This window comes from Manihot esculenta, chromosome 4, assembly GCF_001659605.2.
Source record: "Manihot esculenta cultivar AM560-2 chromosome 4, M.esculenta_v8, whole genome shotgun sequence".
In the NCBI taxonomy this organism is placed as follows: Eukaryota; Viridiplantae; Streptophyta; class Magnoliopsida; order Malpighiales; family Euphorbiaceae; genus Manihot; species Manihot esculenta.
The window spans coordinates 3,924,234-3,951,503 of NC_035164.2; the positions used below are offsets into that span (position 1 = coordinate 3,924,234).

The following is a 27,270-nucleotide window of genomic DNA, read 5'->3' on the forward strand; positions in this document are numbered from 1 at the left end:
TAAATTTAGTATTGGAAATCAATTTTTTTTCTTATGGTATTAAATAAAAAAAATTCCAAATATTTGTGCAATTCTCATGAAAGAGCTAATTGAATTTGAAATTTTAATTTATTAATTTAATTATAAATTAAAGTATAATACCTAATTTTTACTAAAAATAATGTAAACTATATTTTTAATATTATAAATTTTAATTTTAAAAAAATAATAAAAAAAACTTTAATATTTGAAAAAATTATCATTCAACTTTAAATTTTAAAATTTTACTAATTAAATATTAACTTTCTCACGTAACTGATGATGATGTAGCAATTCTGTTAATTTTTAACGAAAAATCTAATGTCCTAACGAAAAAAAATTGTAAATACTAGAATTGTAAAATGATGAAGGGAAAATGCAGAAACTAAATTGATAAAATTGATGGGTAAATCTTCCCTGCACTCATAATATTATAGAATAGTTTTAACTTAAAAAAAGAAAGTTAAATTAGTTTTAGACTAAAACGAATTAGAAATTATTTTAGGGCACAAACACTATCATCATCAAACATTGAACTTACACGCTAAACTGTTAAAACTTTAGAGCTAATGCTTTACACCACTGGAATTTAAAGCCAAACCAGAAACACAACCCAGCTTTCCTGCACTGCACTCAAATTCTTCGAAGTCCTCTTCTGCTACTCAGTAACCGCAAGAATCTTCAAAAACAAATAGAAAAAGTTACTATTTGAATCTGTGTTATAGAAAAACTCATTAGTTAGTTTGTTGATTTTGAAAAATATATTAAAATGTATCCGAAGTTTTAAAAAAAAAATTACTAATTAATCATTTTATTGATATTAACGGCTAAGTGTTAAAAAAAAAAGTCTAAACAACTTTCAAAACCGAAAGACTGATTAATAAACATTTTTACAAAATTGAGAAATTAACTAATGAGTTTTTATATACTATAAGACTAAATAGTAATATACTTTACGGCTAAAACTAGAGAAAAAACAAATTAGCAGATTTTTTAAAATCTCGAGAACAATTTAATGAGGTTTCTATGTGGACTAAACAGTACATATCCCAAACGAATAATAATAATAACATTAATTTTTCAACCACAAGAGAGAGCTTATCCCATCTTATCATTTCACAAGACTTGTGGTATAAATAATAAGGGGATGAACCATGGTCTAATTTCATAAAATCTAAAGCTTGGATGAGAGGAAATTACCATAAGCTTTGCATTAACATCTGGGATTGAGGATCCACTGGAATGTCTCAGACCATTTTTGTTTCAAAGAATCTTCCACCAGAGTATCATCAATGAAAGGGCTCCATATGCTTCCACCTGGACTAAGAACCCATTTTACTTTGGCAGGCGGACTGCAAAGATCCAGAATTGAACTTACAACTTCATCACCAGAATCATTTTTCTTTGCAGAATCGGAGCATTTTGAAGGCTGCAAATGATATATCAGGAACAAGAACCAAAAGAGAAAAATCAATTCTCCACAGAATAACATGATCTGCTGATTGTTTTGCGCACAATTTTCCAGGAACATTAGGAAGAATCAGAATCATGCAAGTCCAATGCCATAGACTCAATAGACTAAGTTTAAAGCAAAATTGCAGCGGAACAGAGAAGTTTAGTTATGCTACTCACGCTCTGATCTCCTAGTTTGAATGCCTTCAACATAGCTTTACATTCTCTCCCATCTGTAAGATGTAATTGATCTTCTTGATTTGATGATTTTGGCGTGGCTTCATATTGTTTCTGTTCCGTAAGATGTCTCTTGACAGATGCCAGGGAACGGAACCGCTTTCCAGTCCCTGGCTCAATGTAATGCTGCACAACAGAAAGCATTGTCTATGACTTGCACTTATGCAATTTAATAATTATGACTTGCACTATGAACAAAATATCGAGAAACTTGTCAAAAACTATGTAGTGATGTAATAATTAGAAGATGCAAGGGAACTAAATTTGAAAACGTCTGTTTCAGAACACTGCTTCAACAAAAAGTATCTCTGCAATGTGGAAAGAATTATAAATTGTTAATGTATTTACTCTAGACCATTATCTTGAACCTTTTGTATGTCATTTTGTTTATTAATAAAAGAGGTTTTATTATTATTATTATTTGTTTGCATGTTATATAATAATGATTAACATCTCAAATTACTTATTATTATAATGATAATAATAAAATATAACTAATATGATCATCATTATTATACATCTCTAGTTACTTATTATTATAATGATAATAATAAAATATAACTAGTATGATTATTGATTGATAATCATGAGATGATTATGTGTATATTGATATAAATTAATAACCATAGATACTTGTTAAAAAATAAAGTATTGGATGGACTCACATTGAAATCACTATATAGGTTATTGTCACAAGTGAATCTCAAGATAGTTATGTTTTAAACCTTTGATTTGAAATTATCATAGTTTCCAACATAAAAACTGTTGACATAACCAAACATTGTCTTTAATCGAATAATCATAAAAGTTATAGTTGAGCATAATAGAAATTATGTAGAGGTTATTAAATAATCAAAATAGAATTTGTCTCTATCTTCTAGGCCCCTCAATAAGTGAGACTGAGAAATGTATAACCGTGCTCAAATAAATTGATTATGTGATCAAATGTCATTTGGATTTATCAGTCTACTCAGAGATCGAGAAATTATAAATTTGAACATTATAAGTTTGACATTGACTATGACTTATATTCAAACCAGATATCGTATGACAAATTAATTAATACATGTTCTATTTATTAGATTTTATCAGACTATCGATCCTCATAATAATTAGATAGTCGTAACATTTTGCTAAAAACCGCTTATGATTTATGAGTTTTGTTTGACTGAACCTATTGCCAATTAATGTGAGTCTATTGGGTCGCACACAATAGAACGTCATTGATGTACTATGTACTATTAATGGGCTAAGAACCCGTTAGTATAATTAATAATAATATTAATAAAAATATTATTATTATTAATATTAATTATTTATAATTATTATAAGATAATAATATCTGCCGCCTATCTGTAACGGTTACAGATAAAAAGCCTTTTCGTTTTTTTTTTTTGAAAAGGACTTTGCTGCACAGATATATTGGTATCTGCGATTGTGTATCTCTTATGATTACCACAACTCTTTTATGAAAAGAAAAGTATGAAAATGAAAAGTTTTTTAGAGAAAACGAGTGAACGGTAAAACACTTCTTTGAGAGCTTTACAGAAAGCGTGAGGAGGGTTTTTGTGATCGTTTTCTGTGTTGCAGATTTGAGGCACGTAGTTAATCCATCCGTTTAGAGAGTTAGTACTCCAGACAGAAACATTCATGTGAATACCATTGAAAGTGTTCGTTTCAGAAGTAGCACCATCAGTCTTGATAGGACTTTCAAAGTCTAAAAGGTTAGTTTTATTATCCTTCCTTTGAAATTAAATGAAGTACTCGGATCCTAAAAAAGGGAAACAGAGATCTTTTATTTTTATTTTTTGGTGCGTATTTTTGGGTTACAGCGAACTCTGGACTATTAAGATGAAGGATAATCAGATTTATTATTCTGCAACAAGTCAATAGATGCATTTGGTTCCCAATCCATCTTTAATAAGTGCTCCCTAAATGCAGATAAAAGAAACAAAAAAGTTTAGGTCCAAAATGGTACTCTGTCAATGACGCCTGCCTTATTGATGTTGCTACGTCGCTTTTCTTTAACAACCCAACCTTCTGGCAGAGTAAAAGGTGAGCTGCTCTTGAACATGCCGGGAACAATTTGAATCTGAAGAGGCAAAACCTGCTTTACTCTCTTTTTTCAAAAAAAAATTATTTTTTAAGGCCTAGGGACCCAACAGCAAACAACAATCAATCCCTAAAAGGAAATTGTCCTAACATCAAAATCCCATGATAAATGGTCATAATCATGCCATGATAATGAAATAAATTATTGTAAAACTCACATTTTTTCCATTGCCAGGTTTCATTATCTTTGATGCAAAGCTTTTCTCTTCAGTTAGGTATTTCTGTACAGATAAAAGGGAACGAAACTTTCGACCAGTGCCAGGCTCATAGTAATACTGCATATTAGAAAACAAATAACTTTTTACGAGTATCTGACATGCTGATAACATAAAGTTCAAATATATGTGGGCACGAAACAGAGAACACGCATGTATACTATTGCATATCACTATATAACCTTTCAAGTTCCAATTTCAAAGCAAAGGAAACACATGTCCCTAATTGGAAACCAATGAAAGAAAAAGTAGAAGCTCTAAACAAGAAAGATATAAGATATTAATCAATAATAACTTTGCAGCATAAATAACAACAACGACATGATAGTAGTCTCTATGCAAAAATCAACCGAACTTGACAGGATTTTTATAATAAGTTTTCTTTCTCATTCTCTTTTTTTTTTTTTGAATTAAAATAGACTTATATAAATCACATCAAGAAGCAAAACATCCAAAAGGATAGATGGAGGACAAGAACTCCATTCTCCTGTGCAGGTATGCCTGTTTCTCCTTCTCTACTTGATCATGGAAAGATAAGAGTAAATCCAGAACTATATTTCCTGTATCTTTTAGGAGATCAAAAACAAAAAAGAATTATACTAGATAATAAACAATTCATGGTTTTGTGCTGGAATCAACCTCTCATTTAGTTCTTCCAGTGGACACTATCAGCACATTGGACAATATTCATACACCATTTCAGACAGCTTACAAGCTACATTTTTTGAATTTACAAGAACAGTTAGTTTCAATATAAAGGAAAGAAAGGACAGGCTTCCACAATTCAAGATGTCCTAATAGTGAATTCATATCCCAAGGACAGGCTTCCGCAATTCAAAGTATATTAGAAATTGATTTAAAGTTAAATTTAACATATTCTTAGTCATGAGAACTAGGGGTGCAACCACTCTTGGGAGTCCCCAACTAAATGAAGAATTATACCAAACTGTTAAGAACCCTATTGAACAAAAAGAAAATTAAACAGATTTGTCTAAATTGAACTTGAAATTCTCAAATCGATCATCACCAATGCCTTCATTAATCAAGTAAATAGAACAGTCAAAAGAAAAACACTGCATTATGAAAAGCACGAAGAAATATACAGAAGATATAGTATAATTACTCAAAAATAAAAAACAAAAGAAAAAGAAAAAGAAAGCACCTTGTCAAACCGGCCGTTACACTGACGGGGACGCCGCTCAACAATCCAACCATCGAGAAAATTGATGGATGGTGATGTTGATGAGCAAATGGGCACGGTTGTGGATGTGGAACACATAGGATCTATTACATGCAATTCCCTATTCTGATTTTGCGGAATTAGAAGGGGGCGTAGAGATGACTTGGCGTCCATTCTTGAGACAAAACTGTGGAGGTCCTAGAAATGGTGGGTTTTGCAATTTTTTCCTGGGTGATATGAATTCAGTGTACCCTTAAGCCACCATCTTCTCCAGCAAGCGGTGCTAAGCTCAGCTGTTGGAAATTGGAGAACCAAGCTTGGTGGGTTAGCAGAGAAGGGGACAAAAGAAAAAGGAAATTGCAGGAGAAACCCATTGCTAGTTGTTGGGGTGTGACAATTATTACATCACTTCTGTTTGCACTCAATTTAATGTTTGTGTAAAAAATATTTGGAAATAAATTTAATTAAATTCTGTGTTTTTATTGGGTTAAATAAATTTAATTTTTTTAATTAGATTGCATTTATTTTATATAAAATATTTTTTAAAAACATATTTTTAATATATTCTTTCAAAAAATTTAATTAACGAAAAAGATATATAAAAAAATAAATTATTTTAAGAAAAAAAGTAAATAATTTTCTCTTACACCTTAAAATATTTATTAAAATATTTCTATATAAATTTATTAATAAATTTTATGTTTATTGAAATACAAATCTAAGGATGAAGAGAATGGCAACCTACTCAAATGTAAATAAATTATTACTATTTATTAACATCATAATATTCTCGTTATTATTTTAAAATAAAAATAAATAAAATCATATAATATTTTTTTATTTTTCCTTTCTAATAATAGAAAAAAAGATGAGAGAAAAAAATAAAATATTTTATTACACCATAGATAAAAATATAAATGAATAGAGCACTCGCAAAAATTAACTATTTAAATTTAAATTCGATTTATATTAATAATATCTGAATTTATTTTAAATTGAATTAAAAAGTAAAATATCTGAATCCATTTCAAACCCGATTATTATTATTTGAATAAAATTTGAACCCATTTAATTTTATATATTTTAATTAATAATTTATATAAAAAATAATTTTCATTTAAAAATTTTAATATTTTTAAAAAATATTTAAATTTTAATTTTTAAATAAAATATATATAAATATTATTATAAAATATTTTTTATATTAAATTATTTATTTATATAAATACATTTCTATACATAAAATCGAAACTCAAATTTAAATCCAATGTCTAATTTGTAGTTAACCTTTTAACATGTTGATATTTTTATAGTTAACATCCAATGTCTAATTTTATAAAAATGCAATTAATTAATTTTTAAAATATAACTATGTAATCATTAAATTTTATAAAATATTATTATTAACTTACTAAAAAATCAACGTATGTATACTTATATTTGCTCATGTTGATTAAACAATTATATTTTTCTAAATATCAAATATTAATTAAAAAATAAGATATTAGCTAATTTATTTATTAATTATATTTAAATATTTTTAATTTTATTGAAATAAAATTTCAATTTAAGCCATTTTTAATAGACTATGGTTTTTATTTTTCTTTAAAAAAATGTGAAAAATAATACCATGTTCAATTGATTTAATTTTGTTCTAATAAAGCCTGAGAGTATTTTGTTGGTTGTTTCTTGCTTTGCTCATGAAACATGACTTTAGCTAAGAAACACGCACACGTACAAAACTTTCTCAATTTCTCATTTCAATGTGCATCATTGTTTGACAATTTCGATTCATTACATCCAAATTTCAGATTCCTACTAAGAAAATGATCAGATTGACTCAGAATATTATAAATTTAAAATACATGAAAATAAATTTTATTTATTTTTTTATATAAATAATTAAAAAAAATTAAATAGTCATCTTGTGAAAATAAATACAGAGATATTCGTACATATGAATCTGCATGAGAAAGACATATGTCACTATAGTAGAGTGGCAGTTATGCGCCACTAAAGAATAATAAAAATAAACAATAGAGAAAGCCGTGATTTTTCAAATCAAGTTTATATATACTTTTAAATTTTATTTTCTCTTAATCTTCAAATACCTATATCTAAAATTATTGTTTATTGAGGTAATATTATGAAATATTATTTTAATATAAATTAAATTAAATTATAAATTTTAAATGAAAAATAAATAAAATACAACATACTTTTTATATTTTTAATCTAAAATAATTTAGAATATGTAATTTTACTCAAATGTATTTTGTCTAATAGTCTTATAAATAATTCAAATAAGTTGAAAAAAAAATTCTAAACATGATTAAACTTATTCTATTAATAATGAAATAATTAAATATAAATAAAATAGTGTAGTAACGATTCAACAGTATCAATTTTAAATTTTAATTATTTTTTCTTCTCAATCAAAAAATTTCAGTGTACGGAAAAATTACAATACTTTGCGTGTTTTGAACCAATCAAGTGATGTTAGTTTTATCCTCTCCCAACTAACGTATACCTATCAACTTCTTCTTCTTTTATTTTTTTTATTGACCAAATTTTAAAAAAAAAAATCTAATATTGTATTTATTTTTCAAAATAGTGTTTCATTAGATAAACTAAAGCTTTATTATTAAAAGCTAATATATAATTAGACTTCGATTTAGAATAAATCTATAAAAAAAAAATTAAACAAATAGATCTGACTCAATTTCAAACTGCTACCGTTTCATACTTGCAGCTACACAACACTAGTGATGGAGGAAACAAAGACGACAAATTTGTTGAACTAAAGATAAGGAAAAGAGACACCCTTGCTCCCAACATGCTAGATTCAAGAGAGACTATACATAAGACAAGCAGCAAAAATCAATCAGGAAGCCCATGTCAAGCATGCTAAGAGATGGATGAACGACCAAGCTCCAAACACCTTCCTGTGCCAATCAAAACCAAGATATAACAGAACAACCATCTATACTTTATTAGTAAATTCCACTGTCATTAATGAATTATCGATAAATTTATTATTGAATTTTAAATCGAACGATAAAAATCAATCTTAATTAAAAATTCATTAATAATACCCACCAATTTCAAAATCAGTTGAGAGAGGCGATAGGGGACTACCATTTAATTATGATTTTCTTTTTTGAACTTTATCCTTTTGATTTTTAATATTTAATGAATTCATCCAAGCATAATAGTAGCAAAGTTGAATTTTCCATCCGTACTTACTTGTACTTGGCCTGCATTTCTAGAAAGTAGATTTTCTATCGCTCAGGCAGAAGGAATATTTTTCCAGTTTTCTTTTCAAATATTAGCTAGTCAATTCTTTATTACATATCACATGTGAAAGCAACTCTTCCTACTAGGTCTCATTTGAATATGAGTACATAAAATAAATAACTAATCAATTTTAACACTAATTTTATATATTTATTAATATTGATGAAATAAAATCAATAATATAATTAAAAAATAATTATATTGTAATTGGCCAATTCTGTAAAAAAGAGAATGTGAGATATAGTAACCCGTCCAACGTTCAAGTAAGTAAGTAAACTTAAAATAGAATGAGTATAAGAAATTATTTAAAATTTAAGAATAGTTGTATAAAAATTACATATTTTGATATCTCTGATCATTAGTTTTTATACAATAAGGTGATGAAATTAATTATTATATTTCTTTGGCTAATTAACAGGAAATCCCATCAACTAATTAATCGAAAATTCCATGATCACAGGCGTAATCGATATCCGCTGGATTATTTTCAATTAATGGTGATTTTATATGAAAACTCGATTTATGCAGGAGAGAGTAAATTTTTTAAAAGAATATAGTACTGTAGCGTCCGATTCTTTTTTTTACGGGTGAATTCGAGTGTCCGTTTATTAGACTCTTATTACATGATTCAATGATTACAGCTAATGGTTTACTTTACGTAATTTTTGTAACGTCATTTATTAAAGTAAATTTTTAAAAATATTTGACACTAGCTTTTGTTTTTAATCAAAATCACACCAAAATAGATAATTAGAAGGAGTTGAATATGATATTTCTCAATTTCACTCTAACGTGTTTACTAATAAATTAAATTTAAAGATGTAAGTACATATTTAACTAAATTTAATCTAAAAAGTTATGTGAATCATAGATTCAAAATTTATAATCTATTAATCTAAGTATATATATTTCACTTTTCTTAGGTGATCAAGTCAATTATTCCACGTAAAGTTTCAAATTCTTTTACTATTATATTTGCTTTTGATTTAGAGATTTATCAACTTTAACATATTTAACTTGGAAAAGAAGCTAGGATTGCATAAGAGAGGTAAAAGATTTTATGTAATATTCAAGACTCTTTCTGTTTTTATTGTTGACAGTTGCATATGATTGATGAGCCCCTCATAAAAATAATACCTGATTACATATATATAAAAAAAATGCTAAAATCTATTAGTCATATGATTATTTTAATTAAAATAAATTTATAAATTACTTATTAAATAATAATTAATATTCATTTCTTTTAAAAATGACATCATAAAGTAGAAGATTTTTTAGTCAAGTGTGAAATAATGGGCAGAAAATAGGGAACAAGAGAAGATGATATAATTAAGGAAAAGAAAGAGTGTGAAAGAGGAAGCTTACAATGAAGATAATGGACCGCGTAGATTTACTAGTAAGACACCCACTCCCCTACTTGTCTTCCACGTTTCCTCGCTTTCTCATTCTCATCTCATATCTTCTCTTATCCCTTTTTTTCCTTAAAAACTCGCTTCTCTTTCTCACTTCGCTTTTTGTTTACTGTCTTTAATTAACAGCTTATCAACCTTCCACGCGCTTTCCAAATACGTGCCTTTCACTTTCACACTTCTTTGCTCTTTTTCCCTGTTTGTCCTTCCAAAGTGAAATGTCTTTTTGTACTTTATTCTCTCTTCCGCAACTGTAGCCGTGACTTTACCATAATTTATGGACTAATATTTCTTTTATTTTATATGAAAAAATTATTCCAGTGAATATTACACCTAAAATCACATTGAATTAGTAATTTTTTTAATATTTTAAATATTTCAAAAAATTTCAAAATAAAAAGATTTAAATCTACTTTTTGGTATATTAAAATTATTTAAAAAATAGACTATTAACAGTTTAATAATATATATAAATATTAAGAAAATAATTAATTAAAATCATTAATTATGAAACCAAAATACTATATATTTCTGAAATCAGGCCATAAGGATTAGGAGTGAGTAGTATTAAATTTAAATTCAAAAAAATAGATCGAACTGAATTAATTTAAAATTTTAATTTGATTTTTTATTTATTTTAATTCGATTTAATTTTTAATTTTAAAAATTTTAATTATTTCAATTCGATTTAACTTTAATAAAAAAATAAAAAAATCAAACCGAATTGATAATAATATATTATTTTTGATAATATAGAGAAATTAAATTATATTAAAATTAAAATATTCTAATTAAATTTTAAAATACTAAAAATAAAATATAAAAATAAAAAATTTATTAAAAATTCAAATCGATTAAATTAAATTGAATTGAATCGAATCAAATCGATTCAATATTCAATTTCTTATTAAAATCGATTTAATTTTCATAAATACTAAAATTTTAATTGTTGATTCATTCAATTTGATTCAGTTTTAAATCGAATCCACCGAATACTCGCTTATAATATATTTTTATTTTCTTTTAAATTTTTAAAATAAACTATTATTAACAATATCAAAATTTATTATTTAGCTTAATATAAAAATGTATTAGGTGATCATTTAATTTTAAATATATATATATATATTAAATATTTGTGAAATTTTTTTAAAAAAATTAATTAATTTTTTATTAATTTTAATTATTAAATATTTACTATTTATTCATTATAATATATGAAAATTTTTTAATTAATTTTTTAATTTCATAAAAATATCTATTAATTATTTTTTTATATTAATAATTTTTTAAATTTTTTATAATATTTAACTATTAAAATTAATTAACAAAATTTTTAAAAATATTTTAATATATCTTTTAAAATTAATAAATTATTTTATAATATATAAACTAAATAATAATTTTCTCTTTGATTGATAAGAGTTTTTTTCTGGAAAAAAAAAAAAAAAAAAAAGGAAGATGAAGAATTCAGTTCTTCGTTTTGATCTGGGAAACTTATCTACGCGCCTAGAGTACACGCTTGGGAATGGATTCAGAATTCTACTAATAATAGTATGAGATTCTAGAACTGTCAGGTTACAACGAAGACTCGCAGTGGCTCACCCCCAAGAACCATTACTGGGGTTCTGTTCAGCCAACGCGGTCACGTAAACGTAACAACTACGGCGGCTACAATCTCCCCATCAATTTTCCACTAATTTACACAAACTACCATTACATGTCACTCCCTTGATCCACACGAAGCAAAGGGCAAATTTGCCACTTCAAATACGTCACTGCCTTAGTCACCGCCATCAGCTAAAAAACAAACCCTCTATATAAACTCACCAGCTCCCAACTCTCGCTTCCCATCTCCGATTCAAAACGCTCCTTTTCACATTAATTGCTTCACTTTTGTTCTTTTTCAAGCTTAGAATATGAAGAGAGAGAGAGAAGAAGCTGGAGGAACTGAGTTAGCCCTGGACATGGCTAATTGCTTGATGCTGCTTTCTAAAGTTGGCCAAACTGAAGCACCCACTGGTCGTTTATTTGCATGCAAGACATGTAACAGGAAATTCACGTCGTTTCAAGCATTGGGTGGCCACCGAGCGAGTCACAAGAAGCCGAAACTCATAGGAGATGATTTGCTAACCAGTTCGCCTCCGAAGCCCAAAACCCATGAGTGCTCCATTTGTGGCCTTGAGTTTCCCGTCGGACAAGCTCTTGGAGGTCACATGAGGAGGCACAGAGGAGGAATTGGTAAAAATATGGATGATGCTCGACCTCTGTTTCCGGTGCCGGTTATGAAGAAATCAACGAGTAAAAGAGTTTTGTGCTTGGATTTGAACTTGACGCCGGTGGAGAATGACTTGACGTTGCAGCTGGGGAAGATTGTGCAGACTTCTGTTTTCAATTGTTATATTTAATTAATCATTAGGACTTTGGACATAGAATTTTTTATTTTATTTTTGTTAGGAAGAATTTTTGTATTCCAATTTATTAATTTATTTCTATATTCAATTAAAATCCTCCGTAGATTTAATTTCTTTGCCCTACCAAGCTTTTTTTTTTAATCTCATAATTTTTTTAAAAAAATATTTATTATTTAATTTCTAAAATATAAAAAATTTATTAATTAATTTTTTATATTAAAAAATATATTAAAATATTTTTAATATTTTAAAAAATCTATTAATTAATATAATTGCTGCATGTATGAAATTTTTTAAATTTAATATTCTAAATTGGCTCAAATTTTTTAAATATATATTATTTTTAACATTGAAATCGTTTTACTTATTTTATTATGTTTTTAAATGATATATATTAATTATGGAATTCTTGTACATGTATTATTTAATTATAATATGATTGAAAAAATTATATGAATTTGTAATGAAGTGAGAAATTGAAGAATATATAATACTAAGTAGAGAAATTATTGTGTATTTATGATTTAATTAAAAAAATAATGTTAAAAAGAAAAATAAAAAAAATGGACTTCAACTTAATTATTGAATATTTAAATAATTAGGGGTTAAGAAATCAAAACCTTACTTCGTTGTTTTCTTCTTTTAAAAAATATCCATATAAACCTTAATTATCATGTTGCTCTTTATTTTAATTATATATTTTTAAAAAATTTATTATTTAATATCTAGAAAAACTCATTAGTTAATTATTTAAAATTTTTAAAAAAATTATTAATTCATTCTTCCATTAATTTAAATGATTAAATATTATTATTTAGTTGCTGTTAAAAAATTTTTTAATTAATTTTTTAATTTTAAAAAAATATTTCATATTCAGGGTATTTTAAGTTTTTATGTAATATTTAATAAATAAAATTAGTGAAAGTACTAATGAATATATTTTTTAGAAATTTAAAAATATTGTAATTTATTTTTTAAAATTAAAATTTTTTTTATAACAAAAATTTATATAATATTTTTTCCAATATTTTTTTAGACAATTATTGCCTACATTACGCGGCCTTGGTCCACCCATCTCTTTCCTTAACAAACACTCTCTATATTCACTCTCTCTCTTTATTCAGTATAAAAGACTCAAACTTGAATTTATTAAGCATTTATTTGGAAGGTCTAATTAAAAAATAAATAATTTCTCTTTTTTTTTTGAAATGGAAATAAATTCTCTTTTTTAAAATTTTATATTTGATGAAATTAATAGTGTAAAAATAAAATTTTCTTATATCGTTGTGAAAATTAATTTTGAATTAAAAGTAAATCTTATTAAAATTATTAGAATTTTATAAGAAATGAATTCAGTTCAAAATTAAATTTTTTTATTCTTTATTTTTTATTTTAAATTTATTTCTTTAATTACTCTTTATAAAATTATTTTAACTCAATATTGACTATTAATATTTAATATTATTTTATTAATTTAAAAAATATTTTATATTTTTAATGGTAAAAAACTATGTGAAATTGAGATTTTAAATATTATAAAAAATATTAATAATAATTTTTCAATGATTGCTATTTATAAAAATGAAAATTTATATTTAGTTTAAAAATAATAAAAATGCTCTTTTAAAAAAATAAAAATATGAATAAACTATATTAATTTAAATTTTATTATTAATTTATCTAATATAAAAAGTACAATTAAATTTTTGTTACATTTTCAATTGGTTGAATCAAAATAATAATTTAAATATTTAAGAGCATTTGAAATATACATGTCCTCTGTTCAATTTTAACCCTATTTTCCAATTAATAAAAAAATCTATAGGAACCCGTGAAATGTAGGAATTTCTTGTTATTTTCCTTAGATTTATCCACAATGAGACTCTTTTGAAAACTGAAACAAAGGCGTTGCAAGCAGTGAAGGGTAGTTTAGCAGGTCAACTCCAAAAGATGATATCTTTCTAAAGCCATGTTCCTAGAATTTGCTGTTGGTTGGGTAGGTGGACACAACCTGCGAATCACCCCACCCAGGAAAAACAATGCCCTTTCCGTTAAAAATTTCTGAATAGGAACAATCCTAGAAAAATCTCCCTATACCCACCAAACTGAAACATTCTAGTGCATCAAAAAGAATTAGTCTTCTGTGGCTGCATATACTTCTCAAGTTTATGGCATGCAGATGACTGGGCTGCAAGAGTTGGGCTTGTGAAGAGACAGATTGGACTTTTGAGAACCCTTCATTTGCCTCCTTTAGAACTTCAATGCCAAAGCTTGTGTTTAGTCTAATGAAACATTTTTTTATACAAAACTGATTAAAGTTGATCAGAAATTTTATTTATCACACGAAGAGATGATATTTTCTAACAATATTATGTTTTGCTTTAGAATATATATTTAAAGTGAAATTTATTTTCTATTTTTTCTCTAAATATTAAAATTTGATAATAGCATATGAAAATACTTTCAAAAAAAATCTCGAGAGTTTTATTATCAATTTAATATTGATGATCGACACATTTCTCAAGACTAAAATATCATTCGAGCTGTGCCTTAAGCTCCGGGTTAGAAGGCTCGAATTTGTCTACTTCTTCTCATCTATGAAGAGTCGCCTTCCTTCTAGACTGCGAGAACCAGTGGCAGCATCTCCACCGTTGCTATATGAGTTAAAGCTCCTCTTAAGTTTGGGCCATGAGCATGAGTAGGGGAGGAGAGCTGGATGGTTGGCTTTCACCTATAGAAACTTAGGTTTATACATATATATAAAGTACATTGATCAGAATGCAAAATTTGTTCAAATTTTTTATTTTTCATTGAATTAAAATTTAATTTAAAAATCTGATAAATTTTAAGATAGGTGTCGAATCAGACTCATATATACGTCTAAAAAAATATAAATTTGTAATTCTAAAAATAGATTCCTTTGTATAGAGTAGGGGTGAGCACTATTCGGTTCAAACTGAAAAAATTGACCGAACCGATTTAATTTTAAAATTCGGTTTGATTTTTTATTTAATTCGGTTCGGTTCAGTTTTAAATTTCAGAAATTTTGGTTATTTCGGTTCGGTTTGGTTTTGATAAAAAAAGAATAAAAAAAATCGAACCGAACCGATTAGTAATAATAATATGTTATTTTTAATAATATAGAGAAATTAAATTATATTAAAATTAAAATATTTTAATTAAATTTTAAAAAACTAAAAATAAAGTATAAAAAATAAAAAATTTATTAAAAATCGAAACTGATCAAATCGAATCAAACCGGTTTAATTTAATTCGATTTCTGATTAAAATCGATTCGGTTTGATTTTTATAAATACTAAAATTTCGGTTTTCGATTTATTTAATTCGGTTCGATTTTAAACCGAACCGACCAAATGCTGAGCGCTGGTATAAAGTCCATATATTGTAGAGATAATGGTAAAAAAAAAACTTTGGTGTTTTAACATATATATAAATTAATTAATAGTTAAATTTATAAAAAATGTCACATAATCATTCTATTTTATAAAAAATTAATATTTTAATGTAACTGATCATTGTTAAAAAGAATTCCAAACTTTATGAATTTCAATAATTATATCTTAAATTTTTTTTAATAAATATACTCCATATCAATTTTTCAATTTGATAATATATTTTTAAGAATTTATAATTTATTTTTCAATATTTTTTTATATAAATAAGTGTAATTTTTACATAATTATATATTATAAGTGTAATAATATTAATTCTAGTAAATCAAGAAGCATAAATTTTTTTACTTGATAAATTAATTATATTTATTATATTCACCTTAAATAGATTCAAAATCAATAATTAATTTAATAAATTTAAAATAGTTAAATTTATTAGATAAAATATAAAATTATAGCCATAAATTAAATTGAAGTTAACCATTTTCGATTAATTAGACTAATATTAATTTTCAACTCTATTAAAATAAATATGATAAGTATAATTAATTTTTTAAAATAGTGAGAATCATAATTCTTGATTTACTAGTATTATTATTACAACACTTATAATCACTAACAACGCAAAATGTAAAAACGATTATAATTTTTAAAATTTTATCCATTAATATTATAAGTAAATTGAATTAAAATTAAAAATTAAATAAATAAAAAAATTAATTTAGAATATATTTATTAAAAACAAGTTAAAAGTATAATAGTTGAAATTGGTAAAATTTGAATTTTTTTATAATAATTTAATTATATTATATTAAAATATTATTTTTAGTATTGATGAGTAGAAGATGATGTAATATTTTTATTAAATTTAACTTGTTAAATTTAAAATATAAATAAATTTAAGTGATTAATTAGTTTATAATATATTAATTAATTTTTATAATTTAGAATATATATTAATTAACTTTCTATCATCTTGGTGATTATAAATACTATTCAAATACTCTTTTTTATGATATAAAATACACTTGCGATTCTATTTTTTATTATCTTATCAACTATAAATACTATTTAAATACTTATTTTTATTGTCTAAAATACACTTTGTTACACGTGTCTTACATCTGTGAGACCTTAAATTTCTTAAATAATCAAAATCAAAACAGAATAATGAAATACAAATTGATTAGGTTTGATTTTTCGATTTAAGATTCTAAAGGAGTAATGGTCACCCAGACTTACCAAAACCGTTTCACCTGGTAAACGGTCTAGATATGTAATCCATTGGACACGTGTGTGGTTGCGATACATGTAACCGTGAATTCTGATCATGCAGGTCTGCCACATTTTTATATTCCTTTTCACGGGAAAAAATCGAGTGCTCCTCACACAATATCCCAACTGTTTTCTCGCTCAATTTTCGCCGTTGGTGCTGCTCGCCTGATAAATTCACGGCTTTATGTCCGGCTACCGGTGATCCCCTCACTTTACCGGTCATCGGGAAAGGTACGGCTAATCATCTTACGTTATAGTCTCCATTTCTAGGGTTAATTACCCCTTTTCTCACCTCATGCGTTCTGCAACGCGAAATTAACTTGTAATTATTTCCTTAAAAAACAAAAAAGAAATCTTGGAATTGTAAAGAATTCTAAGCTGTTGCTTTTGGAAAAGATGTTTTTGTAAGCTTAATTTCTCATTTCTGCAGTATTTTCGAGCTTAGGGCTTAGTTTACTACAATTGTTGTTAATTCAGATATATGTCGTTTTGATTAAATTAATTTGTTCTTATTATTTGTTTAAATTTTAATGCAGAGGTAGTTTTTAAAGATCTTTACTATCATAAACAGGAATAAAACTGTGGAGAAGCAAAATGGTACTTTCTGGATTCTTCTTTGAAGCATTTATTGTGTTTTTTTTTTTCTGGGGTCCACTTTTTTTAATTTATTTTAAAACTATGTGGTAAGCAATAGTATCATGTCGAGTAATTTTCAGTGAAAAGTATGGTGTGTATATCTTGCCGTTGAATAGGCTTTACTGAGCTACTGGTGTGGAATTGTAGGATTTTGTAATTTGAAATTTGTTGAATTCTAATTGGATTTCTTGAAGCTTATTGTATTGTCATGGTTTAGTTATAATTTCTACATTTGGAGATCGTCAGTGTCATCAAATGTTTGATTAAGTTTCTAAACTTACAGTTCCTTGTGCCGAACTGAGAGTTTTGAAGAGCTCAAGCTTGGTTTGTTTAAATTTTTTCGAACTCAGCTTTACTCATTTTCAACTCAGCCTAGTATCAATAAGTTCTAAGCTTGAATGCTTTAACAAACGAGTTTAGACGAGTCGAATTTTTATCGAATTTAGTCTCGAATAGTTCATAAATAGTTCAATTTATTTACATGTATAATGAGTTTTAGTTTAAAACTAATAAGTTTAAAATTAAATAATTTTAATTAAACAAGTATACATACAAATTAGCTTGTAAACTTATAAAAATGAGCTTTTAAATCTTAACGATCCAAATATATGCAAGTTTTAATAGTATAATTACACTATATAGAGCTGAATTCTAGAAAATTTAGGTTTGGTTTATGAAAGTATATGCAGGGTTAAATTTATTTATATTAATGCTTGCTTAACGAGACTATTCACGAGTCTATTCGCGAGCTAGCTCATGAACTTGCGAGCCTTAATGAGGCTTAACGAGCCGAACTCACGAGACTTACGAGCTAAATATTATGGAGCTCAAGCTTGGCTCGTTTACTAAACGAGCCTAAAAGTTAAGCTCGAGCTTGGCTCATTTAAAAAGCAAATCGAGTCCGGTCGATTTTTTATCGAGTTGAACCTCGAGTAGCTTATGAATAGTTTAGTTCATTTACACCCTTAGTTCCTTGGAAGGATGGCATATATGAAATTTATGACTTAGTTGGATCTTCATCTTGTTGGAGCTTTAGTGTGAGTTCACACCTAACTAGATTTACTCTTTCCAATTGTTATGGGTAAAACTTTGATGCCTTGACATATTATGGTGATAGAATTTGGCTACTTGGGACTGAGTTTTTTCTGTAGCATATTGTTTTAAGAAGTTATCAATATTCACGTGGATATGTTAATAAAATTTTGCAATTTGATAATGGGACCTTGCTAGTTTTAGGAGATATTGGAATGATAGTCCAGTGCCATCGTAGATATGTTAGTTATGGAGGTAGATGAATTTTTCTTCTTTTTATTTTCCTCTTTTTTTCCTCAGTTATTCTGTTGAGGAATTGTTTCATGTTTTCTTTTTCTTTCCCTTTTCTTATAACCATTTATGAAAAGAGACCTTCAGATGTCCTTGTCAAGTTTCTTTTCTGTATCTACACATACCTTTGCACTTATGTATGATGGAAGCAGCGTCTGATTTATTTCTGACAGTCTTTTCAGAATAAGGGTTTTTGGATGGCAAAGGGTGCAGATGGAGATCCATCATTTGATAATCCTTCAAGAATTGAACCAAAACGATCTCATCAGTGGTTTGTAGATGCAGCTGAACCCGAGTTGTTCCCAAACAAGAAGCAAGCACTGCAAACACCAAACAGCACATCAAGTTCACAAGTTTCCTGCACAAATATTTCTTCTTGGGACAACCCCTCTGGTTTTCAGTCGGTTCAAAACCAATTTATTCACCGTTTCTTTGGACCTGAAACTGCAAGATCTGTCAATTTTTCTGAAAGAACCATATGTCCTGCAATGGATGACTCAAATGCTTCTGTTAGTCTGTCTATGTCTCACACTTTTGAAGATCCTGAAGCCTGTCTTAGTTACAATGGTTTTAGGAAAGTTAAAGTCAATCAAGTCAAGGACATTGACAACAGTGTGCATGATCCCAAGGGACACAGTTTTATCAATGAGAGTAGCATTGATATCTCTGAAGGTCATACCTTTAATAGGGAAAATGAAAGTAGTTTTATATCAATGGGGCAGGCCTATGATAAGGAGGATGGCAATGTTACATTAATGGCTCACAGCTACAATAGAGATGCCCATATTGTATCAACATGTGCTGCGTATATGAAAGGAGATGACAATTCCAATCCAATAAGTGACACCTACAGTAAAGAAGATGCCAATATGATTTCTTTTGGGGGATTTCATGATGCACGTGATATTATACCTGTTGGCAGGCCCATCAGCAGTTATGATCAGTCATACAATCAACCCTCAGTGCAAACACCAGAAGCAGTTCGTGAAAAGGAGTTGGATACATCAAATGCCAATGCAGCTGCAAGTAACACCCGAGTAGCTAAGTCAAAACCTGAATCTGTTTCCAAGAACAAACAAGAGGTCAAAACTGCTCGAAAAGAAGCTCCAAACAGCTTTCCTTCAAATGTAAGAAGTTTGATTTCAACTGGTATGCTGGATGGGGTCCCTGTAAAGTATGTTTCTTTAGCGAGGGAGGTATGTTCCTTAGAGTCTTTTTGCTCATTTTGCCATTTATTTGTCTATCAAGTTTGTGATTTACTGATATTATGTGCTGAATGTCAAAAGGAGCTTCGGGGCATTATAAAAGGTTCTGGCTATCTCTGTAGTTGTCAATCATGCAATTACTCCAAGGTGATCATCTTTTTGGCTTGTAGCTTTGCCTTAGATAAACTCTCTGGACCTAACTGATCCAATTGATGATCTGTACAGAAGGTGCTCAATGCATATGAGTTTGAACGCCATGCTGGTTGCAAGACAAAACATCCAAACAATCATATATATTTTGAGAATGGAAAGACTATTTATCAGATTGTACAAGAGTTAAGGAGCACTCCTGAAAGCATGTTATTCGATGTAATTCAAACTGTTTTTGGAGCACCTATCAATCAGAAATCCTTCCGCATATGGAAAGGTAATGAGCTGTTTTCTTCTATGTGATTTGAATTATTTGGGATTTGAGCACACATCCAGCACCAATTTCAGTAGATTCTTTATTTAGTTACTTGTATGGGAGGGGGGATGTTTAGAAGCTTAAAACCTTTTTGCCATTTACTAATTCTCATTAGCACCCTATGCTCCAACTCCCTGTCATATGTTTCCCATTTTTCCTCTCAGAATCATTTCAAGCTGCAACTCGTGAGCTTCAGCGTATCTATGGGAAGGAGGAATTGAATTTGTGAAAGGAAATTTTCCTCTAAATATGCTGTAGAATAGCCTCTTTCATGTGCATAGAAACAGGTATGGCTTGACAAATTATGTAAAGTTGTAGAGAACACTGTTCTGGGACAGGCCTAACGGTGCCTTTGTTAATATATAGTTCATGTACAAATTAGTGTTCTGAAGTAACTGAAATAAGATACTTGGGTAGTATATAGAGGAGGGAAAAAAAAATAGTAAAAAACACAGAAGAGAAGGGAAAGTTCTTATTGCTATGTAAATCATCTTGTGCCGAAATTCTTCTTCAGATGCGCATGACTGAACTGGAAAACATGAACGACATAAGGTTGTTGGACCATGTCTTTTTTCATCACTTCACCAAGTTTCATGCATATCGTGATGTAGGTATTAGGTGATTCTGTCTTTTTTCCTCCTCACAGAAAGCATTGGCTCTTGTAAGAATTTTTTTATGATGTAGCATGTTGGAACTTGAACAAATTAGTGAAATATTTAGCATCAATCGAGTACTCGAATTGAGATTTTCTTAGTTCAGCCACGACGCGACATTAACCGTTGGTCCTAAAATATCACTCAGGCTTTCATAGCCAAACATTTTTCTGAACAGACAAAAGGCTGAATGGGGAATTCTTAGCACCTGAACCTCTCACCAGAAACCCTCTCCTCCAGATATTTGCATGCCCATTTTCGCCCATTTTCGCCCATTTTCATCAAGGGCTCTCGCCCAAAACAGATCTACCAAATCCGATTACATAATTTCATCTTTTGAACCTGACAGAACTGAGGTTTTTCGCAGTGCAATTTTTGAATTCAAGCATTTGTAATTGTCTTTCTAGATTACAAGCCGATAAGTGCCACAGAAGAATTTAGACACCATAGAAGGGGAAGAGAAATATGCCATAAGATGCACAACTGTTTGCAACAATGTAATCTATAAAAATACGCTACCTTACACACTAAAACAATATTAAAAAAGAATGACAAAGCCAAAAAAAGGAAAAAAGAAAAAAAAAATTACAAGCACCCATCATATCCTATCATCAGAATTAGTTGTTTTTTTTTTTTTTTTTTCCAAAATATTCCTTCCTTTTTTTTCAGGCGAAACTGTCACCTGCAATTAATGCACCTTTTGAAACATAATATGGTCTTAAGATCCGCAGCAAGCTGATTTTTGGGCAGCTTGATCGGCCCCGCCTGCCTGGCCTTGTTGATTGATTTTAATTGTTGTAGGCTGCAATAATTTAAAAAGGGAACAAGGTATTCATATTAATATTTAGATTCTTCCTGATTCTTCTTTCTTCTTCTTTTTTTTTTTTAAATTCTTAATCAGTTGCATGAAATTCAAAATACCTCAGCCTTCGAGTCCGTCTCAGCAAGCCTTTGCTTTATATCCTTTGCTATTGAAAAGAAAACTTGCTCAACATTTAGATTTGTCTTTGCACTCTGCAAGTCACGGTTTTCAATAAATACCAACACTAAGTACAATTAGCTTCAACATTTGCAAGCATTACTTACAGTTTCAAAGAACTTGATCCCATATTCATCAGCAAGTGCTTGGCCCTTAGACGTCGGGACAGCCTAAAAAAATATCAAGAACATAATGATGAGGTATATGAATTTAAAGTAGTCTATGGGCGGGGGTTTCCATGTGTTTGCACAAGAAAGAGAAATTAACAGCTTAATACACGATTTGTTCCCTTTATGAAAGTCAAGCGGGACAAAATTTCATTATGAGATGGAGATTAAAAGCGATTTAAACAGACATTTTCAATCAGTAAATATATAAAAACATAGCAATACCCTTTTGCTTTCATCCATGTCGGCCTTGTTCCCCACTAATATCTTGTTAACGTTATCAGAAGCATGCTGTTCAATGTTGCGAATCCAATTCCTGATGTCTGGAAATTGTGACAAGCCACGTTTATTATAAAAACTAAAGGAAATCAAAAAGTCAAAAAATTGCTAAATAATTTAGGGTAGCTTCACAACTATCAACCTCATTGTCAGTCAAATCAAACTCTGTAGATGAGAATAATCTAGCCATCAATACACAAATATAGAACAAAAATAATCCAGACAGTACAACATGGTCTCGTAGTTTGAATAATTATCTGATAAAAAGAGCAAAGCAACTTACTGTTGAATGATGATTCATCAGTAACATCATACACAAGCAAAATACCCATTGCTCCGCGATAGTAAGCTGCAGAAGTGATAAGGAATGAATTATCAAGGAAAATGGGAAACAAATTAGGGATGAACTGCAAAATGATATTGAAAGACAAATGCAGGAGGAAAGAAAGAAGGCAGCTTTCAGTAAACAGCAACATAAAGTTGCAAGATAATTACATCAACAATTTCTATATTCAAAACCGACTGACAAGCCCATAAAAATGCATTAACAATTTATTAGCCTGAAGAGAAGATCTTATTCACTTGATGATCTTCACCACATGGAGGTGGCACTAGGTCGATAACAGAGAAATACCATGAAATTCAACAGTAAAAAATGAAACTGCTCAAGCATCAGACTTCTAGGTCCCCAAAATGCCAATGGTTTATACACTCACTTCTGAAAGCATGGGCCTCGAAGGAAAGTGGCTTGAGGATTTCTCAGGTTGACTAGAGCCATTATTTAACCTAAGGATTCAACTCAAGTAAACCACTAAACTTCTTGCAGGTTACCCTCCTCCCCTCAAATTGTCCAATCATGCAAAAAAAAAAAATTTAACCTAGGTTTATGAATTGACTGGCTCCACCCACAAATCCTCAATACAGATAGCATAAATATTTGTTAATTATTAGAAAGCACTCGTCAATTCAATTGCATGTGCAATATGCATTATCACTAACCTCAATAAAGAAGACTATATTTTACCCAAATACCATCTCCAATAGTTAGGTTAGGTTGAAATGCCATTACCTAAACAATAGAAACTTACCAGTTGTAATGGTTCGGAACCGTTCCTGACCAGCTGTATCCCAAATTTGAAGCTTAATTCTTTTTCCATCAAGCTCAATGGTTCTTATCTTGAAATCAATACTGCACAAGGAAAAGTAATTTTGGGAAGTCAGAGAATTCCCCTTGAGAGAAATCAAATAATGCAGTTTGATCCCATAGTTCAGGCAATACAGACCCAATGGTGGTGATAAAACTAGTAGTGAAGGAACCATCTGAGAAACGTAAAAGAAGGCAACTCTTGCCCACCCCTGAAAGGTTAAAAAACAAGGACAATTGAAATCTTTAGTTCAATGCCACTTGCATATCAAACATATGTTTAGTGATTAAGCAAATCCAAAGAGGGACAAAAATTTTCCAAAAACAAATTAAAAACAAGTCAAAAGAAGAAGGAAAAAAAAGAGAACATATTGGCTGCACATGCTCATACTTAAAGAATTATACATCATCAAACAACTCAAGACTATAAATTATGCACCAATCATGTAAATCCAGATACTTAGTATTAAAACCGTTGTATTATCTTATCTGGTCAACCTAAATCCCTACTTTCCGCTGTACTCTGGCTTGAAAAGTGGATTATTACTTTTATTACTTAATAGTTTGCATATCCTATTTTCCCCAAAAGGCAAACCCTATAAGATTTGACAAGTAACAGAATATCAGGTATCAAGCTGAATGAATGAGACCGATGCAGGGAGCAGGTGATACGAAACTAATACATATAATGCCAAGTAGACAGCTTCTTATCATGAGCACAAGTTCAATATGAAGCATAAGCTTTTCGACTGATGAGATGCCCAACTTGTAATTGGCAACCCCAAATGGCTCAATCACATAATGACAGAATTTTGATGTTTGTTTAAGCAAAAACATGGCCTTGGTTATCAAAATGAACAAACAATTTGATGGAATGCACTTTGATGACAAGTATATGGAACAAGAAGAAAGTTAATTGCAGGATTGAATTTAAGCAGAAAAGAGGAGAAAGGAAAGGTACCATGAGGCAAAGAGAGAAATTGACTACCCCAATCTAGTAAGGTAGTCTATGAAATGTCAGACATATATAAAAAAAAGAGAACATATTGGCTGCGCATACTCATACTTAAAGAATTACACATACTCCATCAAACAGCTCAGGACTATAAATTATGCACCAATCATGTAAATCCAGATACTTAGTATTAAAACCGTTGTATTATCTTATCTGGTCAACCTAAATCCCTACTTTCCGCTGTACTCTGGCTTGAAAAGTGGATTATTACTTTTATTACTTAATAGTTTGCATATCCTATTTTTCCCAAAAGGCAAACCCTATAAGATTTGACAAGTAACAGAATATCAGGTATCAAGCTGAATGAATGAGACCGATGCAGGGAGCAGGTGATACGAAACTAATACATATAATGCCAAGTAGACAGCTTCTTATCATGAGCACAAGTTCAATATGAAGCATAAGCTTTTCGACTGATGAGATGCCCAACTTGTAATTGGCAACCCCAAATGGCTCAATCACATAATGACAGAATTTTGATGTTTGTTTAAGCAAAAACATGGCCTTGGTTATCAAAATGAACAAACAATTTGATGGAATGCACTTTGATGACAAGTATATGGAACAAGAAGAAAGTTAATTGCAGGATTGAATTTAAGCAGAAAAGAGGAGAAAGGAAAGGTACCATGAGGCAAAGAGAGAAATTGACTACCCCAATCTAGTAAGGTAGCCTATGAAATGTTACCATATATAAAATTTCACATTATGCTGCATTGACGGGTAAGAACAAAGAAGTGAACGAAGATAATGCCCAATAGAAAATAGAACAAAAAAAATTTCTAGTATTCTTCATAATTTCCGCAGATTCACTACCTCTCCCCCGCCCCTCCAATTCCAGCTCTAGCAACTATAACTATATGGTGGGAATACATGCAAATGTTTTCTCACACACACACACAAATAAAAGATAAAAATAAAAATAAAAAAACTCATAGGCCGAGAACATTTTCGAGACCTGATTTGAAACAGTATGATTTTCGCCATCCAATAAAACCACTAAAATCAAAATACCATACTCAAGATGCATGAAAATGCAAATCAATACATCTAACACAAAGTTCATTATGCTGGAGAACGAAGTTGCTCATAACAAATCAAATCATTCAAGAAACCAGATCGCTGACAAGAGATTTAAAACATCAAAAACGCAAACCAAATCTAAGCCAAAAAATGCACAAAAAGGTCGCATTTCTAAGAAAACGATCCATTTGCTTGTGGAGAAAACAAAACGGAAAGGAAGAACAAAATCAATGAGATAACGTACCGCTGTCGCCGATCAAAAGAAGCTTTATGAGGTAATCGTAATCGGCTCGAGCCCTCGCAGGTGGAGCAGCCATGGAAAAATCGACTAGTAGAAAAAAGGAACTAGATCAAGACACAGAAGACGCAGAGAATCAAGGGGAGATGAAGAGATCTCCAAAGAGCTCAGAAGTGAAAGACCATGGAGATTTCACAGGTGAGAGAGAGAGAAGCGGTTGTTATTTGTTGTTTGGGATTTTTTGGGAAACAAAAAAATTCGTTTCTTCTTTTCAGCGATTTTACAGATTGGGAGACAGTCCTTCCTTGATGAATTGGCAACCTACAATTCAAAAGCTCTGCTCCGACTCTGGGGGGTGGCTAAAATGCGCCACTATTGCTCTTACTTTTTTTATAGGGTGCTGTTCACACTAGGCGCACGTTACCACATGGACATACCAAATTTGTAGAGAGAGCGATTACTGCTCGGCTGCTCCTTCGATATGAACTTAAATAGAATCAGCTTCTTCGCAATCGCCATGAACCTCCAATCATACCCTGCCAAGTGCCAACCAATTCTATTTTTAATTGCTATACAATGGGTAGCTCAAACGTCGGTAATATAAATGCTATGCAATACCGCGTAAATACGACATAGGCCGATGGTACTTTTTAACAATTATATTATAGTATCTGAATAAAAATATTTAGTAAATTAGTAGTTATTTTTTAAAATAATTAATTATTTTTACTTAATTGATGTATTTTAATAATAAAATAATAAATATTTTAATGGTGAGTACCACATAATATTTTAAAAATACTAAATAATTGCTCATATTATATGAAAATAAGTCAATTAAATCTTTATATTTTTATTTAATTTTTTACTAAATGAGGTCTTCTAACTTTATATGTGATATAATATAATAATTATTCAAAGTAGATTATAGGCTGATACTTAAAAATAGGGTCATTGGCAAGAATGTGTTTAGATTATATTAAGTTCATTTGGATTAAAATTGATTTTTTATTTTTTTTTCTTAAAATTTTTTTTTTCTCTTGAAATGGTAAGCAGTTTATGAGCTGCTATTAGGATGCTACCAATGAAAGTGCTATCATTTCTTCAACTCCTCTCGATG

General features: G+C 29.1%; 4 protein-coding genes across 10 annotated transcripts; 2 read left to right on the forward strand and 2 right to left on the reverse strand.

Moving 5' to 3' along the window:
• Positions 1 to 412: 412 nt before the first annotated feature.
• On the reverse strand, positions 413 to 5,610 carry LOC110612967 (methyl-CpG-binding domain-containing protein 7). Of its 3 annotated transcripts, none has more exons than XM_021753846.2 (6): positions 5,197 to 5,610; positions 3,978 to 4,094; positions 3,686 to 3,799; positions 1,651 to 1,833; positions 1,219 to 1,447; positions 413 to 697 (listed from the first exon to the last, which is right to left on the reverse strand). In XM_021753846.2, exons 1-5 carry the CDS (start codon positions 5,386 to 5,388, stop codon positions 1,232 to 1,234), a joined length of 822 nt encoding a protein of 273 aa, XP_021609538.1. In that variant the 5' UTR covers positions 5,389 to 5,610; the 3' UTR covers positions 413 to 697; positions 1,219 to 1,231. The 3 variants fall into 3 exon arrangements, with proteins under 3 accessions (XP_021609538.1, XP_021609537.1, XP_043811591.1); XM_021753845.2 differs by having other exon boundaries at positions 3,686 to 3,826; XM_043955656.1 differs by lacking the exon at positions 3,686 to 3,799.
• A 6,150-nt stretch (positions 5,611 to 11,760) lies between these two features.
• LOC110613853 (zinc finger protein ZAT11) lies at positions 11,761 to 12,460 on the forward strand. The gene has a single exon (XM_021755211.2). It carries the CDS (start codon positions 11,843 to 11,845, stop codon positions 12,329 to 12,331), a length of 489 nt encoding a protein of 162 aa, XP_021610903.1. The 5' UTR covers positions 11,761 to 11,842; the 3' UTR covers positions 12,332 to 12,460.
• Positions 12,461 to 17,042: 4,582 nt separating this feature from the next.
• On the forward strand, positions 17,043 to 21,379 carry LOC110613407. 5 transcript variants are annotated; one of them, XM_021754502.2, is made up of 6 exons: positions 17,098 to 17,256; positions 17,562 to 17,622; positions 19,158 to 20,180; positions 20,271 to 20,336; positions 20,415 to 20,616; positions 20,820 to 21,379. In XM_021754502.2, exons 2-6 carry the CDS (start codon positions 17,620 to 17,622, stop codon positions 20,882 to 20,884), a joined length of 1,359 nt encoding a protein of 452 aa, XP_021610194.1. In that variant the 5' UTR covers positions 17,098 to 17,256; positions 17,562 to 17,619; the 3' UTR covers positions 20,885 to 21,379. The 5 variants fall into 5 exon arrangements, with proteins under 5 accessions (XP_021610198.1, XP_021610194.1, XP_021610195.1 ...); XM_021754503.2 differs by having other exon boundaries at positions 20,418 to 20,616; XM_021754504.2 differs by having other exon boundaries at positions 19,167 to 20,180.
• Positions 21,380 to 21,757: 378 nt separating this feature from the next.
• LOC110613408 (ras-related protein RABE1c) lies at positions 21,758 to 26,620 on the reverse strand. Its single transcript, XM_021754507.2, has 8 exons — positions 26,157 to 26,620; positions 24,017 to 24,089; positions 23,822 to 23,922; positions 23,017 to 23,082; positions 22,680 to 22,777; positions 22,395 to 22,457; positions 22,230 to 22,322; positions 21,758 to 22,110 (listed from the first exon to the last, which is right to left on the reverse strand). The coding sequence occupies exons 1-8, from the start codon at positions 26,227 to 26,229 to the stop codon at positions 22,027 to 22,029; spliced, it is 651 nt and encodes a 216-aa protein (XP_021610199.1). The 5' UTR covers positions 26,230 to 26,620; the 3' UTR covers positions 21,758 to 22,026.
• Positions 26,621 to 27,270: the final 650 nt, after the last annotated feature.

Coding starts and splice junctions, on each gene's coding strand:
- LOC110612967 (XM_021753845.2), bottom strand. CDS start 5,388: ATGGACGCCAAGTCATCTCTACGCCCCCTTCTAATTCCGCAAAATCAG. Junction 3,827..3,977: donor AACCTGGCAATGGAAAAAAT/GTGAGTTTTACA, acceptor TTTTGAAAAAAG/AGAGTAAAGCAGGTTTTGCC. Junction 1,834..3,685: donor AGGCAGGCGTCATTGACAGA/GTACCATTTTGG, acceptor TCTGTTGTGCAG/CATTACATTGAGCCAGGGAC.
- LOC110613853 (XM_021755211.2), top strand. CDS start 11,843: ATGAAGAGAGAGAGAGAAGAAGCTGGAGGAACTGAGTTAGCCCTGGAC.
- LOC110613407 (XM_021754502.2), top strand. Junction 20,337..20,414: donor AATCATGCAATTACTCCAAG/GTGATCATCTTT, acceptor TGATCTGTACAG/AAGGTGCTCAATGCATATGA. Junction 20,617..20,819: donor ATCCTTCCGCATATGGAAAG/GTAATGAGCTGT, acceptor TTTTCCTCTCAG/AATCATTTCAAGCTGCAACT.
- LOC110613408 (XM_021754507.2), bottom strand. CDS start 26,229: ATGGCTGCTCCACCTGCGAGGGCTCGAGCCGATTACGATTACCTCATA. Junction 22,778..23,016: donor TGATGAATCATCATTCAACA/GTAAGTTGCTTT, acceptor CACAATTTCCAG/ACATCAGGAATTGGATTCGC. Junction 22,458..22,679: donor ACATGGATGAAAGCAAAAGG/GTATTGCTATGT, acceptor ATATTTTTTTAG/GCTGTCCCGACGTCTAAGGG.